The 23659-nt window shown below is 38.1% G+C and overlaps 1 protein-coding gene across 1 annotated transcript in view; it reads right to left on the reverse strand.

The window, feature by feature from the left end:
* The window catches only part of FRY (FRY microtubule binding protein), a 260678-nt gene that overhangs the window by 56928 nt on the left and 180091 nt on the right, over positions 1-23659 (reverse strand). The window contains exons 37-47 of the mRNA XM_077868184.1: positions 19575-19725; positions 18951-19054; positions 17993-18178; positions 15461-15659; positions 13902-14023; positions 9697-9884; positions 8544-8638; positions 6684-7291; positions 5685-5782; positions 5124-5294; positions 1376-1516 (exon numbers count right to left, since the gene is read on the reverse strand). Of these exons, the coding sequence (XP_077724310.1) occupies positions 1376-1516; positions 5124-5294; positions 5685-5782; positions 6684-7291; positions 8544-8638; positions 9697-9884; positions 13902-14023; positions 15461-15659; positions 17993-18178; positions 18951-19054; positions 19575-19725 (2063 nt within the window). The remainder of the gene's footprint in view (positions 1-1375; positions 1517-5123; positions 5295-5684; positions 5783-6683; positions 7292-8543; positions 8639-9696; positions 9885-13901; positions 14024-15460; positions 15660-17992; positions 18179-18950; positions 19055-19574; positions 19726-23659) is intronic.

Below are 23659 nucleotides of genomic sequence, written 5' to 3' on the forward strand. Positions count from 1 at the left end.
CCAACTACAGTGATCTTTCTAGAACTCTTCAGACCATGCCCCTTCCCTGCCTAAATTTCTTCAAGGGCTCCCTCTGGTGGGCAGGGTGGAGTCCACACTCTTTAAGCACAGCCTACAGGAGTAATATCCCCCACCCCAAGCTGCCCCTGGAGATCTTCACACTAGGCAAGCTCTCTTTGCCATTGTGTCTTTACTTATGCTATTCCCTGTCCTGGAATGCCCTTCCTCTCCTTATTGGTTTATCACAGGCCTACTTTTCCTAAAAGACTCACTTTGTTTTGGAATCTTTGTCTCCCTGACAAACCCCAGGCCAACTGGGCTTCTCCCACAAAAATACTGAGCATAGATAAGTTAACTTGATAAAAGTTATTATTATTATTTACCCAGCCTTTGGAATAAGAGCACATGAAATAAACCATATTTCCTTCACTGTTAAATTCCGTACAAGGGAGGTCATGATTTGAATGTGGAATTAGCCATCATTCAAGATAAGATATCGAATAACAGAGATAGCCCACAGGCCTGAGTGAGAATAGGCAGCCTAGTAAAACAATTTTTTTCTTTTGATCAAGGGCACATGATTTGTAGAAAAATGTGAACCAAACCCCTGGCTCCCAGGACTTCCGTGAAGTGAGAAAGTGTTACTGAATGCTTACTACCTGCATAAATGATTTTTGGAGAAATGAAACTCGAAAAATAGAAACTAAAAAAGGCTTGGAATCATATTTAGCAGTAAATAATTTCTGCAAGCAATGTGATGTTGAAGTGACAACAGGGAAAAAATATCTAATTTACACTGTATGGCTTTGTGGATGATTTTAACCAGATAGAATCTAGCATCTGCCCTTGAAGTCTGCAACTCACAGAGTACACCCCTGCATTTGTTTTTTTGTAGTATTTTCAACACATTTTTGCAAGTTGTTTAACCTGACTTCTCTCAACTCCAAAGTGATCATTTTAACCCCTGAATTAACACTTTGCATGTGGAAACACCTGGCCTATAACCTAGCACACCTAAGTTCCTTCTCTCTTCTCCTTCTTTGAAATAGGATACTACAGATTCAACACTGCTGCCCTTCCCAGCCAGGTGTTTGCTTTTAATACCCAGTCTGTAGGCCCCAAGAGGCAGAAACACATTTCTGAGGGCTCAGAAATGCACCAGAGCTTGTCCTGTCTTTCTTCTTACTGTACCACTTGGGGTGTGGTCAACCACCACAAATGACTGCTCTCAGTGGGTTAAGGATGCCAATAAATTAATGTGCAGCCTGGCACCCTGATAACTTTGCAGCCAAGTACAAGCTACAAATCTCCAGTCTTTCTAGAATGACTCTCTGGAAACATCCTTGTTCATAAGTGAAGTCATCCAGATACTCACTTGCACATATTTTTCAATGGTCTTCAGAACTTCCACATTAAACTGCTTTACAGGGACGACTGACAAGTCCATGTAGCTGAGGAGACTGTAGATCACCTGGAGGAGGGGCTGCTGCATACTGGGGAGACCCTTCTCCAGCAGCTGTGGGAGGCAAGGTACAGTGTCAGTTGGTGTGTGACACCCGCCTTTTCATACAGAAGGACCAGTGTCTCCCAACACCTTTATGATTGCATTTTTCCTTAGAAAGGAATGGAAAATCCTAACCACTAAAGAAATGAAGATATCATTAAAGGTAATGTAGGGTACCTGGATGGCTCAATTGGTTAAGCATCTGCCTCCGGCTTGGGTCATGATCCCCAGGGTCCTGGGATTGAGCACTCAGCAGGGAGCCTGTCTCTCCCTCTCCCTCTGCCCCTCCCCTTGTCCCCTACTCATGCTCGCTTGTACTCTCTCTCCAATAAATAAATAAAATCTCAAAAAATTAAAAAAAAAACAAAACAAATGCAATGTAAGCACACCTGAATATATAGATACAATATTCATAAATGGAATACATACAAAATAAATCTCAAAAGGAAAGCACCAAATACCACTAATTATTGAAAATTACAAATTAAGACAAAAGGCACAAGTTATTAGTTATCAAACTGGCAAGGTTTCCCAAGTGATAACAGTCAGTATTGGTGGGGAGTAACTTGGATAATTTGGCAATTGACATCAAGAGTATTAAAAACAGTTTATGTCTTTTGAAATAGTGATTATACTTCTAGGAACTTTTCCAAACCTAGAGATAGACACTAAGATTTATATGTAAGATTTCACCAAAGCATTATTTTTAATAGTAAGACACCCACAAAAAAAACTAAACAAGAAAGCTCTATAAGCAGTATAAATGTTGAACACTAGGGAAATGGATAAAAAATTATGCTAAATTGTCTGATGAAATACCACATAATCAAGAGGATGACATTTTTAAAGACAGTAAAGGATATCAGATAATACTAAATAGTGAAGGAGGAAGGATATACAATTTCTGTATAATAGATGATGTCAAAGTCTAAGTGAATGGGTGGGTGTTACATGGAAATAACAATGGAAAGAAATTGAACAAAATGCTAGCAGTGTTTCTCTCTAGATAACTATTTTGGGTGATTTTTCTTATCTCCCCCTCCTGTTTTTTCCCCCCACTTCTCTGTACCTACGAAATTTTCTTTTATGGACATATACTATGGTATCAACAGTATTTTCAAAGAAGAAAGCAAACTAATGAGAAAATTTATGTGACACACATCATGATCAAAGGTTACTGTTCCAAACAAAGAAGTATAGAGATAATTCAAATAAATGTTCAAATTCCACATCAAAAGAGGCCAAAGGAAACAACTGAGCAGTTAACACACAAGGAAATGAACAATTATGCAAATCTATTGTGTGGGAAAATGAACACTATTCTTAGAAAGGAAATACATAAAGGGAATAATTTTAAAGTTTTAAACAATAAAAATATAAAACTGAAAAGAGGCATAAAAAGGATAATAAAATATAGTGAGGATGTGGGAAACCAGGTTTATACACTGTTGGCAGTATCGTAAATAGGGGAAATCTCTGTCAAGACCAATTTCCCAAATGTGTAGAGAACCATAAAACACATTCATGTACCCATGCCCTCAACCTGGATAAGTTACTTTTGAAAACGCCACCAGAAGAAATAACCTGGATATTATCTGATAAGAAGTCTACATAAAAGGTCCCTTTGTGATAGAAAAAAAAATTATGAATATAAGCAACAGGGGAGATGTTTAAGCACACTGGGTTACAATAACCTGTTAGAATCACAGTTGTTGAAAGTGACACTATATGAGCTATGCCAACATATGAAAATACACACACAGAATTAATGTCACATGAACAGAGCAGGTTCACAGGCAATACTGATCATAGCTACCTAAGATTATACGTATGTGCCTGGCCAACACCTGAAAGAATACATGAGTACCTGAAGTAGGAGTTAATATGTACTATGCTTGGTGGGAAGTTAGGTTCATAATAAGATTTTCAGTGACAGTTTGTGACAAAGCCTGAAGAGGACAAATTAGGTAATCCATTCTCATTTATTTATTTTCATTGTGGTAAGATGTATATAACATAAATTTGCCATTCTGACCACTGCTAAGTGTACAGTTCAGTGGCATGAAGTGTATTCGGACTGTGGTGTAACCATCACCACTATTTATTTTCAGGATTTGTTCATCATTCAAAACGAAGACTGTTAACTGTAAAATGTGAAGTTCCCATTACTCCCTGTCCCCAACCCCTAGGGATCACTATTCCACTTTCTATCTCTACAGATTTGCCTATTCTAGGTACCCCGTACAAATGGAATCCTATTATATTTGTCCTTTTGCATCTGGCTTCTTCCACTTGGCATAATGTTTTCAAGGTTCATCCAGGTTGTGGTGTGTGTCGGTGCTTCCTTCCTTTTTTGTCTGGATAACATGTATGTGTGTATCTGCCACATACCATTTGTAGTTTTGAAACTTTTGTCTAGTGATCCGAACAAGTCTTATCTTCTTGCTAGCTTACGTTTCACTTTTAAAATTGTCATCATCTGCCTTTGTAAGCAAGGGCACTGGTGTCAGTTATCTGGTATTTCTTACGAGCTGAGGTATGTGTGTGGTTTCTTAGTAATTCTTGTGGGGACAGATGGGACCAAGGTGATTATCCAAAGCCACAGGGTGGCATATAAGAGGGGCTCCTTAAAGTGCCAAAGATGGGGTGTGGAAAAACCCTTGGCTGTTGACAGTCTGAATGCAGCTTATGTATTGCTGACCCAGATTGCAAATCAAAATCCTGCAAGATCAACTATCAATGTTGATAAATGGGGCAAGGACCCTCTCTACCAGGTACAAGGGTGCAGTCTTGTGGAGCCTTGCAGAGAATGACTGATACTCTAACCTATCCGCACCCTGTACTCATGACATAACTATAAGAAAAGTGAGAATGTACTGTCCTCATCACTTCTGAAAAGGCCCTAGCGAGAGGTATGCATGCATGTCTCCCAAGGAAAAGCAATGGTGAACACGCTAAACCAAGGTGGCTGTTTGAGACCATTTCTCTCATAGATTTCATGACCTTGTGTATTAAGGTAGTGAGTGGCCCGAGGTGCTACACAGAATACATTTCATCACTTGTCCAATATGCTGTGTATTTCCAGCATCAATGGACACAGGGCCTTGGAATGAATGTACTAGAAACACACTTGTATAAGGATGAAAATCCCTTTCCATTTTTAAAAACAAACTTAAAGATGAAGATAAAAGGTTTACTTCTAAATATATGCTTTGTTAAGTAGTTCAGAGCAAACAACCACTAAACATATCAATCCACATAATAACTTTTTAAGTAAGATTTGAACACCTGGAGTAATTAGGATAAAATTTCCCCATTTCTGGAATGTACTGGCAAGCATTAGCATAGGAAAAAGAAGGAATTTAAGTTTTTGAAGCAGGTATAAAGGCTGGCTTTGCCACTTTAAACATATGGCAGATTATTTCATCTGGTTTGGCCTCAGATTCTTTGTTATGATAGTATCTGAATCACTGAATTGTTGTGAGGATTTAAGATGATTCCATACAGCATCTATGATAATATATAATAGACAATAAATGAAGATAAGAGATTATCCATTCCATATAAATATTTTATCCATGAAAACTATAATAGGCTTATCCTTAATTGAAGAGCTTACCTCGGCCAGGTAGGTCACCATATTCAAGGTAATGTCGGCATATGCTTCATGAAGGTATCGGCAGACCACATTGACCCATGTGGCACAGTCCCTCGTGTAGCTGTGTGTTTTATAAAGGGTCATGACGTGTGCAAGATTGGAAAGTTTGGGGTTCTTCTCTTCCAAACACACCTTTTAAGAGAAAATAATAAATTAGGGATAAAATAGCCTTATGAATAGGAAGATGTGTTAGCAGTTTTGCTATAAGATATGTTTTCAATTTTGCTCTGGAATCTGGAAAACATATTGATACTTTTTATTTTTTTTTTTTGCAAGCTGCAGAAGTACTTATCTTAATAATTAGCTAATAAGATTTTCACAGATTCTTTCCACCTGTCTTATCAATAATGAAACCACAAGACAATGTGCATTAGCTACTCAGAAATATAAATTACCAGCCATATCAGTTATGATTTTCAGGTTTTGTGAAACTCATTTCCCTTTTGGGGCAATCTCTGTTTAGCATTGGACCTTCCTGAAGGCCTGTATGGATCCGCCTGAGTATGGAGCCAGAAATCATACCTGAGCAATCCTTTCAGCTACATCCTTGCAAAACTGGTTGGGATTTTCAAAATGCTGGATCAGCTGGGGCAGGAGACACAACACGTTCAGTGGAAATCCTGGATCAGAGAAGATGCAGTGGACATACTGAATATGGTGCATTTTAACTGTTAGCAGTAGGAAGGAATATTGCAGATTTTATGCTAAGGTGATGCAAAAGCAGTCTTTTGAACAGTTTTACTATGATCTAACACAAAATCCAGGAAAAAAATGTACAACCACAATGACACCAGTTACAGAGGAGGCACTGAAGTAGATCTGTAATTCTGAGACAGTGACTGTATTGTTTTGGACTGTGAATAAGGATGACTGGCACAGATTTTAAAAAGCAGATTAAAAGGAACTGAAGCTTTGGTTTAAAACTTTTATCAAAAACCATATTTTAAGAAAAGCTTGTATGAGAAGACATAGGCCAACCAATTTAAGTCTCACTCATGTAATGTATCAAACAGGCTTTTTAAAATGCTAAGTAATGGCTTAGTACCATCATGTTAAGTTCTACCTTCATGAAAAGAAGTCTGGGCCCCATGCCATGGTATTAAAAATATGGCTGGTGATTTGGCTTTATTCAAAATGATGAAATCAAGAGAATTTTCAAGAGGTGATAAAAAGGTAAGAAAACAAAAAAGATTTAGGAATTAAGAAAAAAAAGAGCAAAAATGTTTTATTTGTACAAGAATAATGGAATAAATTGACAGTGTCTGCAATTTCATCTGTAAAGCACAAAGAAATAACTAATATATTGCTTCTGCCCCTTTTATGCTATTGCTTTAAAAATGTCTTCTACAATTTAAATAATTTTAAGATTTATATTATGTATAGTTTTGAAAGAAATGACACTATTCCCAAGAACCATTTCTAAACAGAATTGTTGAAAGTACGAAGCCCATTATCTTATTACACTAAATGTAAACACAACCACTTCCAGAACTTCAGGAGAATGAGTGATGTTGGCCTTACCAATGGCCTGGGATGAATCCACCATGGATACTTTGGATACTGGTGTGAGCAAACTGAAAAGCTGCAGGGTCAGGTCAGTGGTGGTGAGGGAGGTGAATCCTTTGAGCAGCAGCTGCTGCAACCCTGAGAAGTCTGACCACTTCAGCTGTGCCTGGAGTTTCTCAAGTTTTTCTCGGTTCTCAACTTTATCAAGCGGCATATGAGCCAGTAGTCTGTTCAACAGCCTTAAGGCCATTAGGTATTCAAACTCAAAATCAGATTCCATCAAGGCCACTGTGACCCAAAAGATGGTGGCTAATAAGTTTGTTGGATGATTTATGTGAGATGGATCCGAGAGACTGTCCTTCAAGGAAGATGAACTTCTGGTTTTTGAGGAGAGGCCTTGCTGGGTACAAGCCTGAATTCTATCCAGGGTGGCACTTCTAGGTGGGTCTGAGGATCGGTCAACAACTCCAAACTTCTTGGGCACAGAAAAGCTTCTTTGATGCCGGCTCCGTTCTGTGGTTGTGGTGTTGCCACTGGCTGTCCCAGGGTTTACATTTAGTTGTCCTGTGCTCTTTCTGCTTGCTGTTAGTTTAGTGCTAGAGCTTAAATCTGGTGATGAAGAGCTGGGTATAAACATAAAAAATTAAAAAAATTTCAACAGAAAGCCAACATGCTTCAGTAAAGTGCCAGTCCTTTTAAGATTCACTGACAAACAGTAAGGGAGAGAAATCATTCTTTGGAACAATCCTATCTATTCTTTTTTCCCCATACCCTTAAACCTACAGGAATAAATTTTCTATTCCTAAACTTAAAGTTATAAAAAACAAAACAATGAGAACCTTCACCAACAAAGCAACAATCAAACCTAATAGTGACTTACACTTACTGAAAAGCTAAAGGAGAGCAAGCAGTTGGTGGTAAAGTTTACTGATCATTCATTTATTTTTTTGTTTGACTTTGGGCAGGAGTAATTTAGAAATAAAATATTCCTGATAGGCACAAAGCTTAATATTCTATTAACTGACCGATAAGAACAGAAATGAAAAGGATATTATCTAGAAAGAAAAAAGTTAGTAACTGCATCAAAGGAAATTTTTTATGCTTATAAAAAATCTACAAGGAATGATCTCTAAGCCCATTTCAGGCTGAATAGATAAAACTCTTTATCAACATTCTTGCTAAATTCTTACTGACTTAGATAAATCTGTAGGTTTATATAGAAAAATATGAATGATGTTAGGAATCATACTAAAATTACCTATCCATAAAAAATGCTCAACTTAAAAATGAAACAAGGCTCAGTGTGATTTATGATAACATTACTGACTCAATTTCAAGCAAAATGAGCTCAATTATATAAGCAGAATACAAAATTGTGAATGATTTGAAATGGGTAATTAAACATTGGCAGGAGCAAAAGGAACAAAAATAAAAAAGAAAGATCTAAGATAGGAATTTATTCAAGTAAAATCAACATTAATTCCAGCTGTTTTTATAGTGCAGGTTCAGATGAGTTTTGTAGATATTCATTCAAAAAATAATATTTAGTTTTGGTTTCTATCTACAATGCAAAAAGTAGGATAACTATTATATAAAATTTGAAAAAGTACTCAGAGACATAGAACAAAAAATGAAAAAACAAAATATTTCTATTTTTTAGAAATAGCATTTCTTCTCTATCTTCCCGATGTTCAAAAATACTTATACGGGTATATATGAGTGTGCCATAACTTTTTTTTTAACTAAAGAAAAAGTACCAAACTTTTCAAACATCAAAAACTAGATTTTTTCCTTTGGACTTTGCCCAAATCCAGGTATCTCTCAAATATTCAGTCCAGCATATTTGATTTCAAAAGTCATTAAGCTGCTTCTCACCGAGATAATACCGTTAAGAGATCACTGTTCTTCAAGCAGTCAGACAAGTTATCCACAGCAGCTTCCAACGTAAGGAGTGCTTCCATTACATAACCCTGCCAGACATGCAAAGATAACATTTTGTACTGCTCAAAACTCCTGTTCACATCCTGAAGATAAATTTAATTAAAGCAAACTTTATTCAAGTCTAATGTTAATACCATTGAGTGCTAGACAGTCATTGCTACTTGAACTTACTGAGTCTAAAAACAAATTTTAAGGGCCATTTAGGAAATTCAGATAGCTTAATAGTAAGCAGGTAATCACAAAGATTTATTTTCCTAGATATGAGGTCCTGAACAGATTAATCTCATTTGAAATCCAACAGGGGGAGGGCAAGGTTAAAGGGGCAATCATGGCTCCTTGCTGAGGGGGATGGTAGGCATTTGAAATGCAGAATGGTAATGTCTGACCAGAGATTTAGAGTTAAGATATGAGAAAGGCTGGGCCTTAGTGGCATTTTGAAAAAAGCACATCCAATGGCCAGAAAGAGGAAAAGAGGCTAGAGTTAAGAGGTGTGCAGGATAAAGTAACTTCTCTAATGGAAAACAAAGGAAAGAAGGGCTTGGCCCAAGCTACAGAGCCAGCAATGTTCTTTGCTTTCGGCCTGCTCCCTAGGCCTTGGGCTCTACCTACAGAGTCTTCTTGTGGTACCTACTCTCTTCATTAGTTCCTTCAGCTCTTCTCAGTGTACTGAAGGCTGGCTATACAGAGAAGGGTAATGCTTTGCAGAGATACAACAGAGATCCCTTCTCAAGGTGGGGAGACTGCATCAGTGCATCCTAGGTTGGTGGCAAAAAAACAAAACAATACAAATAATTCCTCAGTTCTCTGTCAAATCAAACCAACAACAAAACCACCAAGAAGGAGTCTCCAAGGGCTTTTCAGTGGTTGGCTCAAGAAAACAATATCCACTGGATTTCTAGAACAATGCTCCTTGAAGTATTTTTTGTAAATATAAAAAAGCTAACCTCTAAAAAATTTAAAAAATAAATTGTATATTCCCAAATGGTTGGGATAATTGGCAAGAGAAAGAAGGCTCAAAGGAAGCTGTTAAGGCCTCATCTTTGACATGCGAGAATGAGAATGACTTCAGTGGTCTTTCCTTCCATACCTGAATCTCATCTCCATGTTCTCCAATCACCTCCACTAGTCTGGAGAGAAGATCAGACAAGGCGTGTGCTGACAGAGGTTGCTTGAGTGCCCGGAATATCTGGAAAGACCGACCAGCATAGTGCCTCGAGGAGCTTGCAAGGGCTGTCTGCAAAGCAACTTCACTCAGGTGTTGCTCCAGATGGAAACCTAAGCACCAAGAGGCCACAGGTAGGTCAACCGGTACTCTGCAAACCTGGGACATCAATGCAAATCAGGCCACCTGCACAGAGCTGCCTCCTGGTGGTATTGTCTAGGGTTTAGCCATTTTAAAATAAAACAAAATAAAACCCCACCAAATTTGGATAGATCCTAAAGAGGCATAGTGTAGTAGAAAGAATCCAAAGTTTTAGAGCAAGATGGTCCTGGTTTTGAACAAGGGATTTTGGGACTCTGGGAAAGAAACGTATTCTCTGTGAGCCTGTTTTCTTATTTTTAACTGGAGAATCATAGTATCTATCTCCTAGAGTTGTGGAAATTCAACAATTTAAAACATGCTTAGTATAGTGTCTGATACATAATATCGACTTACAAATGTCTTTTTGTTTATTGCACTGCTATTTTTTCTACATTGTTCTTCTGAACTACTTTTTGCATGGAATACTTTCAGTCCAGTTTTCATGAGAGAATTTGTTATGACCAAGTTTTCAGAGTACTTGTGTATGTAGAAGAAAGCTGTTAGTGGATCTAGTCAACTCAAAACACAACCAAAGCCTATATCAAAGTCATCGCTCTTCAGAGTAGTCTATAAACATGCAGATATTGAAATGTAAGTGTTGCCAAGTAGGCAGCCATCGTTTAAACTCTAGTCTGAATATAGGTTCTTCCAATAGCATGAAGGTCATCTCAGTCATCAGAAAACCACTTGAATCAGATGGAAATAAAAATGTAAGGCAAAGTGCATGATTGAGTTCTGGGCCACGATCTGTACTCTCTGCTATGTCTCTCTGCAGGAGGAAATCTGACTACAAAGTCAGAGGACATGATGAAAACAGTGATTTTGACTATCTCTGTGATCTAGAGGGCTCTGTGGTATATTTGATCATCACATAAAAATGAATCAGGAGGGATAATTTAATGTCATTGTTCTTAGCTGCTGCCTGGCTGTTTGACCCTAGGGACTATTTAAGAAAATGTTCCTGCAGAGCAAACAGAGTCCTGAAAAATGGACTTAGGTGTGTATATTCAGGGTAGTAAATACAGGATTAAACCCATACAGGCAGTTCACAATTTTTGAATGGATATTTTAAAACAGAATTTGTTACCTTTATTTTATTTTCCTACTTAATTTTATTACGTGTGGGGTCAGGACCTCTGTTGATTAACAAAAACTTAATTAAATCACAATAGGCCTGAAGGCTAGAATTATCCTTGCAGGACTGTAGAGCACCAGTACAACTCTGACAATGTCCTTAAAGAAAGGCTATTTGATGTGTCACACAGCACCCTGCATTTCCCAGGCTTTCCTGAGGTTAGGTGTGACCTCACACCTGAGTTCTGGCCAGTGGAATGTGGGAAGAAGCATTGGATGCCATGTTTGAGCCTGGCATGCTGCACATTCCTCCGGAGTCCTTCTCCACTCATGCTCTTCCTCCACTGGCTGGCTGAATGAGGAGGGTTGAGGAGAGGCCGCTGAGCAACGGGAGTGACGGGGTGATGCGGGTGACAGACCCACAGGTTGGAGAGTCTTTGAAGCGCCATATGGAAGGCCATTGGAAAAACAACTACACTGATTCATTATGTGATTCAGAAGTAATCTTTTCCTGTGTTAAGCCTCTGAATTTTGGGGGTTGTGTGTTATACCAGCTATGCTACCCTGACTAATACAAGCGTTTCCATAAACACATGTATTGTGCTACAGTGGAAATGGCAGAAAGCAGGGCTGTACAGGGAAACCAGCACCCTCTAAGGACACAGTAAAGGGATTCGTGTGTTTTCTCATTTTTCTTATCTTCATATAATCAGAAGTTTTAGACAAATTAATGTCTTGCACACAAACAATATACATTTCTTCCTTTGGGTTCCTTTCAATTATTAAATGACTTTAAGTGAGGGAAATACCGATAGAAAAGGTCTTAATATTTCAAAAACATTCCAAAGGAGAAACTCAAAACAAGAAATGTCAATCCTCTTTCTGAAATGAGTTTCTCATGTTAGTTTATCAGTATTTTTTGTTTTTTCGAAAGCATCCTCTGATACTGAGAAGAGATGTGGCTAATCTGGAATGTTTTCAATTGTGAGATGTGCTAATTATCAGAGCAATGGGGAAAGCCAGTGAGCTATCTTTCATATGGCCAGCCTGATGTGGGGGAAAAAGGTAGGGACAGTTGTTGCATCATGCTGGGGAATCAAATTTAGATTTCACACACAAATCAGCCCAGGCCAAGTTGAATCTGAATGGTGTACAGCTGAGGGCTTAAACATCATGATGCTATGATAGTGTAAATAAGAACCACACTGTGTTCAGAATACTGAATGATCATTGGTACAGGAATTATTAGCAAATACTTTCAGAGTTAAAAACATTTGATCACAAGATACTGTTTTGTAACCAGTTTTCAAGTCTCACTATTTTTCTCAGTTGAGTCTTGATACAGTCAATAATTATTACTCATGTTCTTTTTTTTTTTTTTTTGACAAAATTTTAAATTTGAGTATACTTGACATACAGTCACATTAGTTTCAGGTGTACAACACAGTGATTCAGCTTCTCTATATGTGATACTCACCATAAGGGGAGCTGCCATCTGTCACCATACAACACTATTACAGTATCATTGACTATATTCCCTATGCTGTGCCTTCTATCCCTGTAACTTATTCCTTCTATAACTGGAAACCTGTATCTCCTGCTCCCCTTTACCCATCTTGCCCATATCCATATTCCCTTCTCTCTCATAGTCTTCAGTTTGTTTTCTTTATTTATAGGTCTGATTTTGCTTTTGTTTGTTTATTCATGTTTTGTTTTCTAACATTCCACATATGAATGAAATCATATTGGATTTTTTCCCTCAATCTGACTAACTTCACTTAGCATAATATCCTCTGGGTACATTCATGTTGCCATAAATGGTGAAAAAAAAACACTCATCCTTTTTATAGCTATATAATATTCCATTATATAGTAAGTTTATTATGTATATCATATATAATGGAATATATATGGAATGAATATATATCTACATCTATATCCATACATACACACCACATTTTCCTTATCTATTCATCTATGGATGGACACTTGGATTACTTCCATATCTTGGCTATTGCAAATAATGCTACAATAAACAGGAGGGCATGTATCTTTTCAAATTGGTGTTTTCATTTTCTTCAATTTCTTTTTGGATAAATGCTCAGTAGCACAATTACTGAATCATTTGATATTTCTATTTTTAATGTTTTGAGGAAATTCCATACTGTTTTCCACAGTAGCTGCACCAGTTTACCTTCCCACCAACAATGCATGAGGGTACCTTTTCCTCCACATTCTTGCCCACATTTGTTATTTCTTGTCTTTTTGATTCTAGCCATTCTGACAGGTGTGAGGTGATATCTCATTATGGTTTTGATTTGCATTTCCCTGATGATTAGTGATGTTGAGCATCTTTTTTTTTTAAGATTTATTTATTCGTGATAGACATAGAGAGAGAGAGACAGAGAGAGAGAGACAGAGGCAGAGACACAGGAGGAGGGAGAAGCAGGTTCCATGCCAGGAGCCTGACGTGGGACTCGATCCCAGGACTCCAGGATCGCACCCTGGGCCAAAGGCAGGCACTAAACCGCTGGGCCACCCAGGGATCCCCTTGAGCATCTTTTCATATGTGTGTTGTGTCAAGGCCTTCTCTAAATAAAATTAATATTATAAGGCATAGTTTAATTCCAATGAGGTATATGAAGCAAGGAGAACAGTGACCTTTGGGAATTATTTGATAGAATATAATGCAAGAATATGTGACATTAACAATCATTCAGTTAGGCACATCTGAACTAAGCCTCAAAGCTCCCCTATGAATATTCTTCTGCTATCAATGCTAAATGCAGAACCACACACATACACACACACACACACACACACACACATATATGAAATGTGTGGTTATAATGGGAAGAATATGCTCCATTACAGAAAATGTTGTAAGTGACATTTGGGGAAATAGGATAAAGTACCTGATTTGGAGTCTTTAAATACGGATACAACATGACGTAGAAAATTAGTGAGCTGTTCAGCACTCTTTGAATTTTGATTTTTGGGTGTGATGTCCTCATGGCACCAAAGTGGACCAAATGCCCTTAAACAAAACATACAAAATGTTAAAAAATATAACTATATGAATATAATCATTTTGCATTTTTAAAACCATGTATGCTGTTGTAACTCCAAAGGCGCAGTATGGATTTTTATATTTTACTGATTAATGTGGGGGTAAATTTTAGTCTTATAAAGCTTAAGAGCATACTCTTATGTTTTACTCACAAAATGAAAACCTCACAAAATTCACCCACAGAATTAAAACCTCTCAATTCACCAGAACAGTGTTTACACATAACAGATACATGTTTGTCAAAATAAAATGTTAATTTTATTTGTACATTTAGATTTGTACATTTGTACAATCTATTTGTACATTTTAGATTTGCAGAGATAATGCTTTTATCAGAAGCATATCATTAGGCTGCCAAATATTGCAGAAACAAATTAAAAATACAGCCTCTCATAGCTACTTGGTTTTCAACAAGAAGAACAGGATGCAGCCAGATGTGAGAATTTCAGAGAACACTCTTCCCAACACATGGTACTGACAGTGTTGAGTGGTAAGCATACTTTCATTCTCCACAAACCATTCAGGTCTTTGAGATACCCTGGTTGTAGGCACTATCAACCCCTTTCGAAGCTTCCTGTTCATTAAATCCTATATTGAACTGAGAACTGCAAAGAATACTCTGAATCATTAATTGAGGAAAGAAAATGCTTTTTTCCTTTTTTGCACTAATTGGTGCATTTGTGGAAGACAGAAAAATTATGTGGGTATCAGATAACATCTATGCAGACTACACTTTGGGATTTAATGCACTGAGAAAAGATAGCACTCCTCCCCCCCATACAAAGATAAGCATGGTTTTCTTAATACAAATACTGGACCTTGGGTGCTAGAAATTCTGAAGCTTTACAAACTAAATTGTTCAGCAGAAGAACCAGAAGACTTGAAAAAACAGGATTGCTTTCAGTCTTTCTTGATTTTGATCATCAGTTGGCTTCCTTTCCTATCATGCTTCCTATTGTTTCTGACTTCCATTTATAAATGACTCTGGATTAAATGAGCAGACAATGATCCCCTCTGCAGCTGCTCCTGGGTCGACTGTGGCTAATATATTTGGTTTCCAGAGTGATGTTCTCTGCCAAGTCTCAGAACTCCCAGATACTGGCAGCTCTAATAGACAATTAAAGTCATCCCTCACCGTGGGGCACTACTGTGTCCTGCCTCCATCTGCTGTGTTGTCTTTGTACGTGAAAATTCCTGCCCATCAACTGTGCCATCAGTGGGATCTTAGACAACTTCTGCCAGGATCTGCCTGGTACACAGACTATAGCAGATACAATTTAGAAGAGAAAAGAAGGCTTTGCTAAAACCATGGGCTTGCTTTTCCACCTGTGTGGTTTTAATGTGATGACATTTCCCCAAAAGACCAACCCAGAAACAGGCCCCTGTCTTCTGACCCCTCACTACCTGGTTGTCAGAAACTCAATAAGCTTGTTTGCTTTCTCATCTGCTTCAGCAGTTGTATCCGCATCCTCCACCTCCTGGGTCATCTGAGGGAGGTTCCCACTGCTACCCCCCAGGCTGATGCTGGACGACGTGGAACTGGAGCTCAGCCCCGAGTCTGGCACTGGGGATGACTGGTCCTCTCTCAGGAAGTCAAAGCCACCTGGTAGGACAAGAAAGTCATGGTAGAATGTGCTAGGCAGGGTGCTTAATGAGTTTAGGAGGTGAGCAAACAGAAGTGTGTAGTTATTTAAATGTTTTGGAGAAAAACATTTGATTTTGGCTGTGCTTATGATGAAATGAGGCTGATATTCTTTCCTTGCTTATGAAATAGTTGCACTGCCATGTAAACCAGAGTGTTTTTGGTAATAGGAGTGTGATTTGCTGTTTTCTACTCTGATGTTTGAGTTGATGCTTTCTACAAAAGAAGTGGTATGTGTGCATGTGTGTGGATGTACATATGTGTACATGCATCTGTGTGCACCTGCACACACATGTGGATAGGCCCACAAACATTTCCACTATACATCTGGATTCTACTGTGTTCATAAATTATTCCTGGGTATTAGACTACTTAAATCGGTAAAATGATACCATTTTTGAGGATACCAGCACCTAATAATTGATGAGCTCTACATAATATTTTGAGTAAATGAGCTTAAAACTGTGACTATTATGTGCATATTAATGTTTTAATAAATTATATCTCATCAAAGAAATATGGTATAAACAAATACTATGTTTTTTTCCCCACCTCATATTTAGTTATCATTTTATATCTCTGGGTATGTTGTTGGTTTGAAAATGTATATACATAACCATCTCTTTCATCCTACTTAATAATCATAAAAAGTCCATAGTTCTGGTGTATCTGATAGATACCCTGAAATAGGAGTGAGGAGCCCTGGGCCTGAATATCATCTTTGCCATTTACTATGCAATCTCAGGGAGTTTATATAACTTCTCTGTACCTTGATTTCCTATTATAATAAGATTAAGACAATCATTTCTATCACACAAGTTTTTAGTTTGGATTTGAAAGCAATCATAGTTGAAGCTAGGTGTTCAATAACTATTAATAAATGTTTATGAAGAAGAGACATTTTCTAAACTCTTTGTACGCCTATTCCATGTATGCTACAGATTCAATCATTTTAGCTATCTGCTGTCTTGACTATGGTATGTTTTGTTTTGTAAATCCTCACTTTATGCCACATCGGTGGTATAGTGAATACAAAACTGATGCACTCAGAGGTATACAATTTAATGGATATTATTCTATTCTCAGTCTAAGACCATGTACTTAATGGAATACATCCTTATACTGGGGAGTTAGGACAGCCAGAGGTCTTCAGATTCTTTTAATTAAACACCTATAGTAAAGAGAGTTTTGTGTCTCTGGCTATTAATGGGTTCTTTTATTTTTTTTTAAGATTTTATTTATTCATTCATGAGAGACACTGAGAGAGAGGCAGAGACACAGGCAGAGGGAGAAGCAGGCTCCCTGTAGAAAGGATGCCCTGAGCCGAAGTCAGATGCTCAACCACTGAGCAACTCAGGTGCCCTGATGGGTTATTTTCAATAACGTGCAGCTTGTTTTAAAATAAAGGGCTTAAATGAAGGTCGGTAGTCCCTGTCTCAGACTTAGTGACTTCCTATTTGTTTTCCAAAGAAATATCTTTTTTTTTTTCCCAAAGAAATATTTTAACGTCTGTCAAAGGACAAGAAAGCACTGAGTGTAAGGCACATCCTTTTCAAGATTATGAATAAAATACATGGTGACACAGGAAGTACCACACCATATCCAGTGCCAAAATTATGTACAAAATATTCAGGAATGTTAATTCATTATCATTTTAGGATATATTAAATGTTTCGATTCTAAATGAAAACCACTGGTCAACCCTTTGGGGAAAGTTTTCATAAATACCTGGACACAGCAGAATTTGACTCAAACATGATTCAGCTAATGCTTCCTGTTCCCATTTCTAAGAAAATTTTGGTTTCAAAACAGCAATGATTCTTAGTAGACTTCCAGTCATGGTGCCTTCCAGAAAAGTCAGTAACTTAATAAAGTGAAAACTCCCCCAGGGAAGCTGGAAAGTACACAAATGATACATCTGGCACCCTGGCAATGACCTGCTCTCAAGGTGATGGAAAAGGTCACTGTTTTGTGGATTCTCATCCTTCAGTGTTTGAGACTGATGCTCTTGACCAAAGGACATCTTAATTTTCAGTGTATCAGTAGGAGCATATTTAATGAGAGTAGCAATAATAATAATAAGGAAAAAGACATTTGAAAGTATTCAATAATGAAGAAGGATTTTGAGAACCAAGTTAACCATCAGGTGAGATGGTGCATATTTATCGTGCTGCTACTTGCTTGCTTGGAAAGTTGGATGGTGATCACACTAGGGGAGTTAATTTGGGCTCTGCCAACACCCCATCTTTGCATTTGTGATTCTGTCTCAGGCTCTCTGCCACTCCTTTTGTTACCTGTGTAGAGATACTCTGGTTGATAAGCTGGCTGAACTGTTAGAGTCTTAGCTTCGCCCATCTCTCGAGTCTGTAGAAGCACAGAAGCAATGGTATGAAAATTGCTGTTGCAAGAGAGGGCAATCAAGAGGTGAAGAAGCAATTTTTTGCTGTGTTCAAAGACTTCAGGCCGGTAGTGGTCCAAACCTGGAACAAAACAGTGAAATCTCTTAGTACAAACAAGTTTTAAGCTTGCTTAGATTCCAGGGATAGTAAAGATTCCAAGTCACTCAGGAGGAACATGTTAAAAGAATGTTCGGTTTTCTTTGTTATTGTTTGTATTACCAACATAAAGAAGTTGGGCTTAGGAAAAATAGAATGCTTTATTCCTTAAATCAAATGTTCTCATTAAATGCTGATAGATGGACTTTTCTTGACCTCTCAGTAGCATTTGACATGGTTAGCATTCCTTCTTCCTGGGATGTTGTCTTCCCTGGATGTCTCTGCTAACTGAAGGATTCTAACTTTGTTCATCTTTCTGTAACTAAACTTCTGAGTCTTCCTGGCTTGTTCCTCCTTCCCTTTTTTTTTTGCTCTACAATTTGGCTACTTTAAAATCTCAGTGATTGGCTGGCTGTGCACTATATTGTTTCTCTCTGTGCACCAACAGTGTCTCATGGCTTGAAACTAATCACAGCTAGCCAAAGACCCTCAAAGAGCCCCAACCTGTTTTGGGTATCTTTATAGGTATAACATTAGAGAGGTACCACTCTATAGTGCAGTAATAGGGCAATTTTAAACAATGGCTGATCAACTAAAATTGCAGAGCAGATGTCACATAGAAGCAATGAAAAATGGAAGAGACTAAATATTTCAGAAATGAGGAAAGCAGGATGTCAATGTAAAAGAAAAGCTCTCTGGATTACATCTATAAGTTTTTGACCCTATTGGCTAGAATTCCTCTTAGAGCCAATCTTACCTAAGAAGACAGCATGAAGTAATAATGGTAGATGAAGAGCCCAATCTTCTCTCACACTGTGATCCACCACCATCTCAGTCATAAAAATAACAGCAATATTGCACCTAATCAATGACATGATGAAATTAATGTAACTTCCGAAAAGATGGAAATACATTGATAAGTTATTAAGTCATAGTTAAATACAACCTGTAAGCCCTGCTGAAGAATTATGTAAGACCCTTGTTCCAGGGAAATGGAGTTTAGTTTCTGACATAGCACAGAACTCCACAAAATGAAGAAATGTTGGCTGAGCTGATCACACCACAAGGAGTCTTACTAGTCATTTGGTAATAAGAGCTGAGGGAGGAAGAGTTACAGCCTAAAATACATCACAGAATGCATATCCATATCCAGATTGCATCAAGGAAAAATTTTATGTAGCAAGGGCAGCTTTGCACATTGGTTAATATTCAACCAAACTCTACAAATATGCTGAGAGCTGCAATTCAAGTAGTGCATGGTCCCTCTGATTTAAAGGTCATTTCATTTGGTGGGACCTGGAATGATTTCTCTCTTCTCATAGGAGTAAAAGTCCAGCCAAAGTTTAGCAGTCATTTTCCTCTACCCACACATGCCACTTACCTGTGGAGGGGACCCCGGGGAGTGATGGTTTCTGGAAGATAGTCAACCAGAGGGGCCCAGCATCCTCCAGTACAAGGCATGGGAAGGGGCTGTGGCTGTTTGGTCTCTGTAATAGTCAACAGCCAGCCCGTATAGGGAGAAATTGGGTCATCTATAGGGTGAGAAAGACAAGCGTGTGTTATTTTAGGAAGAGATGATTTTTGTTTTCCCTATTTGGTGTTTGTAGAAAGAGTCTTACAAAATTTAGGCTAGTAAAAATAACTTTCTAACCATCCCATTGGGTGAATATAAATTATAGGATCAATGGGTTAGAATTACTTGATTAGATTTTTAGTTCCTTTATTTTTTGATAATCTAATATACAATTATGCATTATAGAGCAATGGAAAATACAGATGCACAAAGAAAACACTAAATCATGTAAATCCCCACCACTGTGAGAACTTGGTCTTTCTCCAATCTTCCCCATTGCAATAAAATATAATTCCATATTTCCATTTTGCTCAGGACAGGAGCCTTAGAGCTATCCCTGACTTCTCTGTCACATCTCACATCCAACTTATCATCATCATAATGATGAGGATAAAAGTAATAATAAAAATAATAACAAAGAGTAAACACAGAGAGTACTTCCTTTATACCAGGTACTGCTCTATGTATTGCACATCATTTTTTTTAAAGATTAATTTATCTGAGGAAGGAGGGGCAAAGAGGGGGAGAGGGATAGAAGGAGGAGAGGGAAGAGAGAGAAGAGAGATAGAGACACTGAGTCTCAAGCAGACTCCCTGCTGAACTCAGAGCCTGACATGGAGCTTGATCTCAAGACCCTGAAATCACAACCTAAGTTGAAATCAAGTCAGATGCTCAACCATCTGAGCCACACAGGTGCCCCTGCATTGCACATATTCATAGCCCAAAAATAAGTGTCTCTTATTGCTACTTTACAGAGGGGAAACAGAGGTTAGGTAACTCGGCATCATATTCAGTGAGTGCTACCTTCAAAACATCCAGAATAAGACCACTTTTCACCATCTCCAGCACTGCCAATGTAAGCCACCACGTTCTTTTACATGGTGACTGCAATGGCCTCCGTACTATGCTCTCCTTCCATCCTTGCCCTTCTACAGCCTGTTTTCCAGAGCAGCCACAGCAATCCTTTAAAAACAGAAGTTTATTTATGTCTTTTTCTCTGCTTGATACCCTCCACTGGCTCCCTTTTCCATTCAAAATGAAAGTCCAAACTCTACACCCTGCGTTTAAGGCCTTTCAAGGTCTTCTTGCTGTTACTCTCTTGGCTTGTCTCCTACAACCATCCTCCTTGCTTGCACCACCCTGGTCATTCTGGCTTTCTTGTAACAACAAGTGTGATCACTTGAGGTACCGTCCAGCTTCAAGGCCTCCATGTCTAGCATTCCCTTTGGCTGCAGTGCTCTTCCCTGGAGAGCCTGTGGCTCTTTCACCTCACACAGGTCTCTACTCAAGTATCAGTTTATCTCAGAGGATTTCCGGGACCACTCTATTTAAAGTCCTCCCCCCCCACCCCCGCCCGGCTGTCATTTTCTAACCTCTCATCAGGGTTTAGTTTTCCTTCCTGGCACAGATCACCCATTCACTGACTCTGAGTGCCTCCTCCAACTCTCATATAAACTCCACCACCCCAGAAACTTTATTTTGTTCATGGTTTCCCTAGTACCTAGAACAGTATCTCACATGCAGCAGGGAATAAAATATTTTTTGAATGGATGACCTCCTCAACATATCTTTAAAGTAAACACAGCAGCGAATTTCAAAACAACGAACCTTAAACCTGAAGGAGCTAGAAAAAGATCAAACCCCAATCTGGGAGAAGGAAGATGAAATCATAAAGTTAGAGAAGAAATAAAGAATATAGAAACTTAAAAAAAAAAAAAAAAAAAAAGAACAGATCAATGAGACCAGGAGCTGGTTCTCAGAAAAGATGAAGAGGATTGATAAACCTTTAGCCAGACTCATCATGGAGCTCTTTCTTATAATGCTCTCAGTAGAGTCCAGGGGCATTCAAAGACAAGCAGTTCCACTGGGGGCCACATGAGTCCAGTAGATGGCTTCAGACAAGCTGGCTCAATACTGGGATAGCTTGTAGTGTATTAAGAAGAAGGATGTATTAGATCATCTTCAGGCAATTTCTACCATATGAAGTTTTTCTTGGCAGCACTTTTAAAAGGCAGTGAGAGGTAACAGATTGGAGGCTGCTGGTCCTATGTAGAATGCTGGTCTTCACGGTTAGCAGAGCCAGTAGAGGGGGTGTCTTCCCATTGTGAAGATTGGGGCTTGGAGCAAGGGCAGGCATGAGGACACAGCCCATTTCTAGGATGTCAGAGAAGGGAGTTTCCAGGGGTAAGGTCAGGATTTGCCTCAGAAAGTAACTGTTGGTTCTTACTAACACACCAAAAATTGAGCAGCTGGAACCCTATAAATTCTTGGCCATTGACCTTGGCCACAACAGGTTTAGCCCAGAAAAAAATGTAAAGTATATGTGACAGCTCTTCATCTCAGACCTCCCATTAAATTACCTAGGGAATGTTTCACTTTCAGCAAATTAATGTTTTGAGTAACCATCTAGGATAAGCTAATTGCAAAATGCACTCGTAAGTATTCAGCTGCTGTATAATAAAACTTAAAAGGAGAGCAAAAGTGGGAAGAATATCAAAGAATTAAGAAAAAAATAAACTTGTGAGATTTCTGATAGGAAAGGATATACCTTTGTTTCAGTGATGTTCTCAGATACACATCTGATCAGCAAAAATGTGCTGGATTTTTAGTGATTGGATTAGGAATAAGTTGGCCTGAAACTGCTTTTCTACAGTTAGGTCTAAACTATTAGGACTCAGCTGCTATCTAGCTCAACTAGTTTTACCCTTATTATAGGGTTAAATACACCAGCATATGGCCTTGGAGAATAATCCAGATATTATAAGTAGTTCTAAAAAGGCTTACATAATATTGGTAGGAAGATCTTTATTGATCTAGGCCTAAATCCTGTTTGTTTGTTTGGTTGTTTTTTTTTGTCCATTTTACTCAAGATAGTACAGGTGTTGTTGGTTTTTTTTTTTTTTTAATAATAGAAAATACTCTCAAGAGGCTGTACACAGTCCTTTCATCTGGGTAAACACAGATTATGAAGCCTTGGGGCACTAGGTCTCTCCTGATTCCTTCTTATTCTTCCTATCTTTACTGATCTTCCCAGGAATTCAGGGAGAAAACAATTGCCCTTAACGTACACCAGATGCTTGGCCATAAGGTTTTGGAATTGAGCCTACCAATCTTTGCTTTTCTTATGGCATAGGCCATTTCCCCCACTGTGTAGATAGAACCAAAAATACATCAGGGAGGACCCAGTTACCAAAGTCATAAGGGGATTTGTGCCCTATTAAATGTGCTGCTTCCTCCAGACAACCAGAGTTAAATTCCCTTACTTAAACACCTGAAAAATGATCTTAGTATATATTCTCTGGGCTTTTCAGTGATGAGAATATGTTAACTCGATTTCATTTTCTCTTATAATGAATAATTTAAAATATAAGCTCTCAGTTTCCAAAAGACATGCTATGAACTTGAATTTCTCTGGTCAACAACTGTATCCTGTAAAGGATATTACTGACACATGACTCAACTGAATGCAAATTCTTTTTTTAATTTAAATTCAATTAGCCAACATATAGTGCATCATTAATTTCAGATGTAGTGTTCAGTAATTCATCAGTTGTGTATGACACCCAGTGCTCATCACATCATGTGGCCTCCTTAATGTGAATTCGAATCCTGTACCAAAATTTTGCCATTAAAATGCTGTTTATGCTGGCACAATAAATTTATAACACAACATTTCTAGGTGAAATAGAGGCCATGATGATAACATTAGACTTCTTTTTATGACTTTCATAACTATTCACTACAGGTTTTTTCCTCTTCACAAATATTTCTATTACTTTTTCTTTTTGTCCCTTTAAGCCAGTGATATGAGTTTGTATAATGACATAATTATCTTGTTTTATTATAATTATCCTCTGAAATTCACTATTTATGTATTTTCAAAATGATTAAAA

The sequence above is a fragment of the Canis aureus genome, chromosome 24, assembly GCF_053574225.1.
Source record: "Canis aureus isolate CA01 chromosome 24, VMU_Caureus_v.1.0, whole genome shotgun sequence".
NCBI classification, from domain to species: Eukaryota; Metazoa; Chordata; class Mammalia; order Carnivora; family Canidae; genus Canis; species Canis aureus.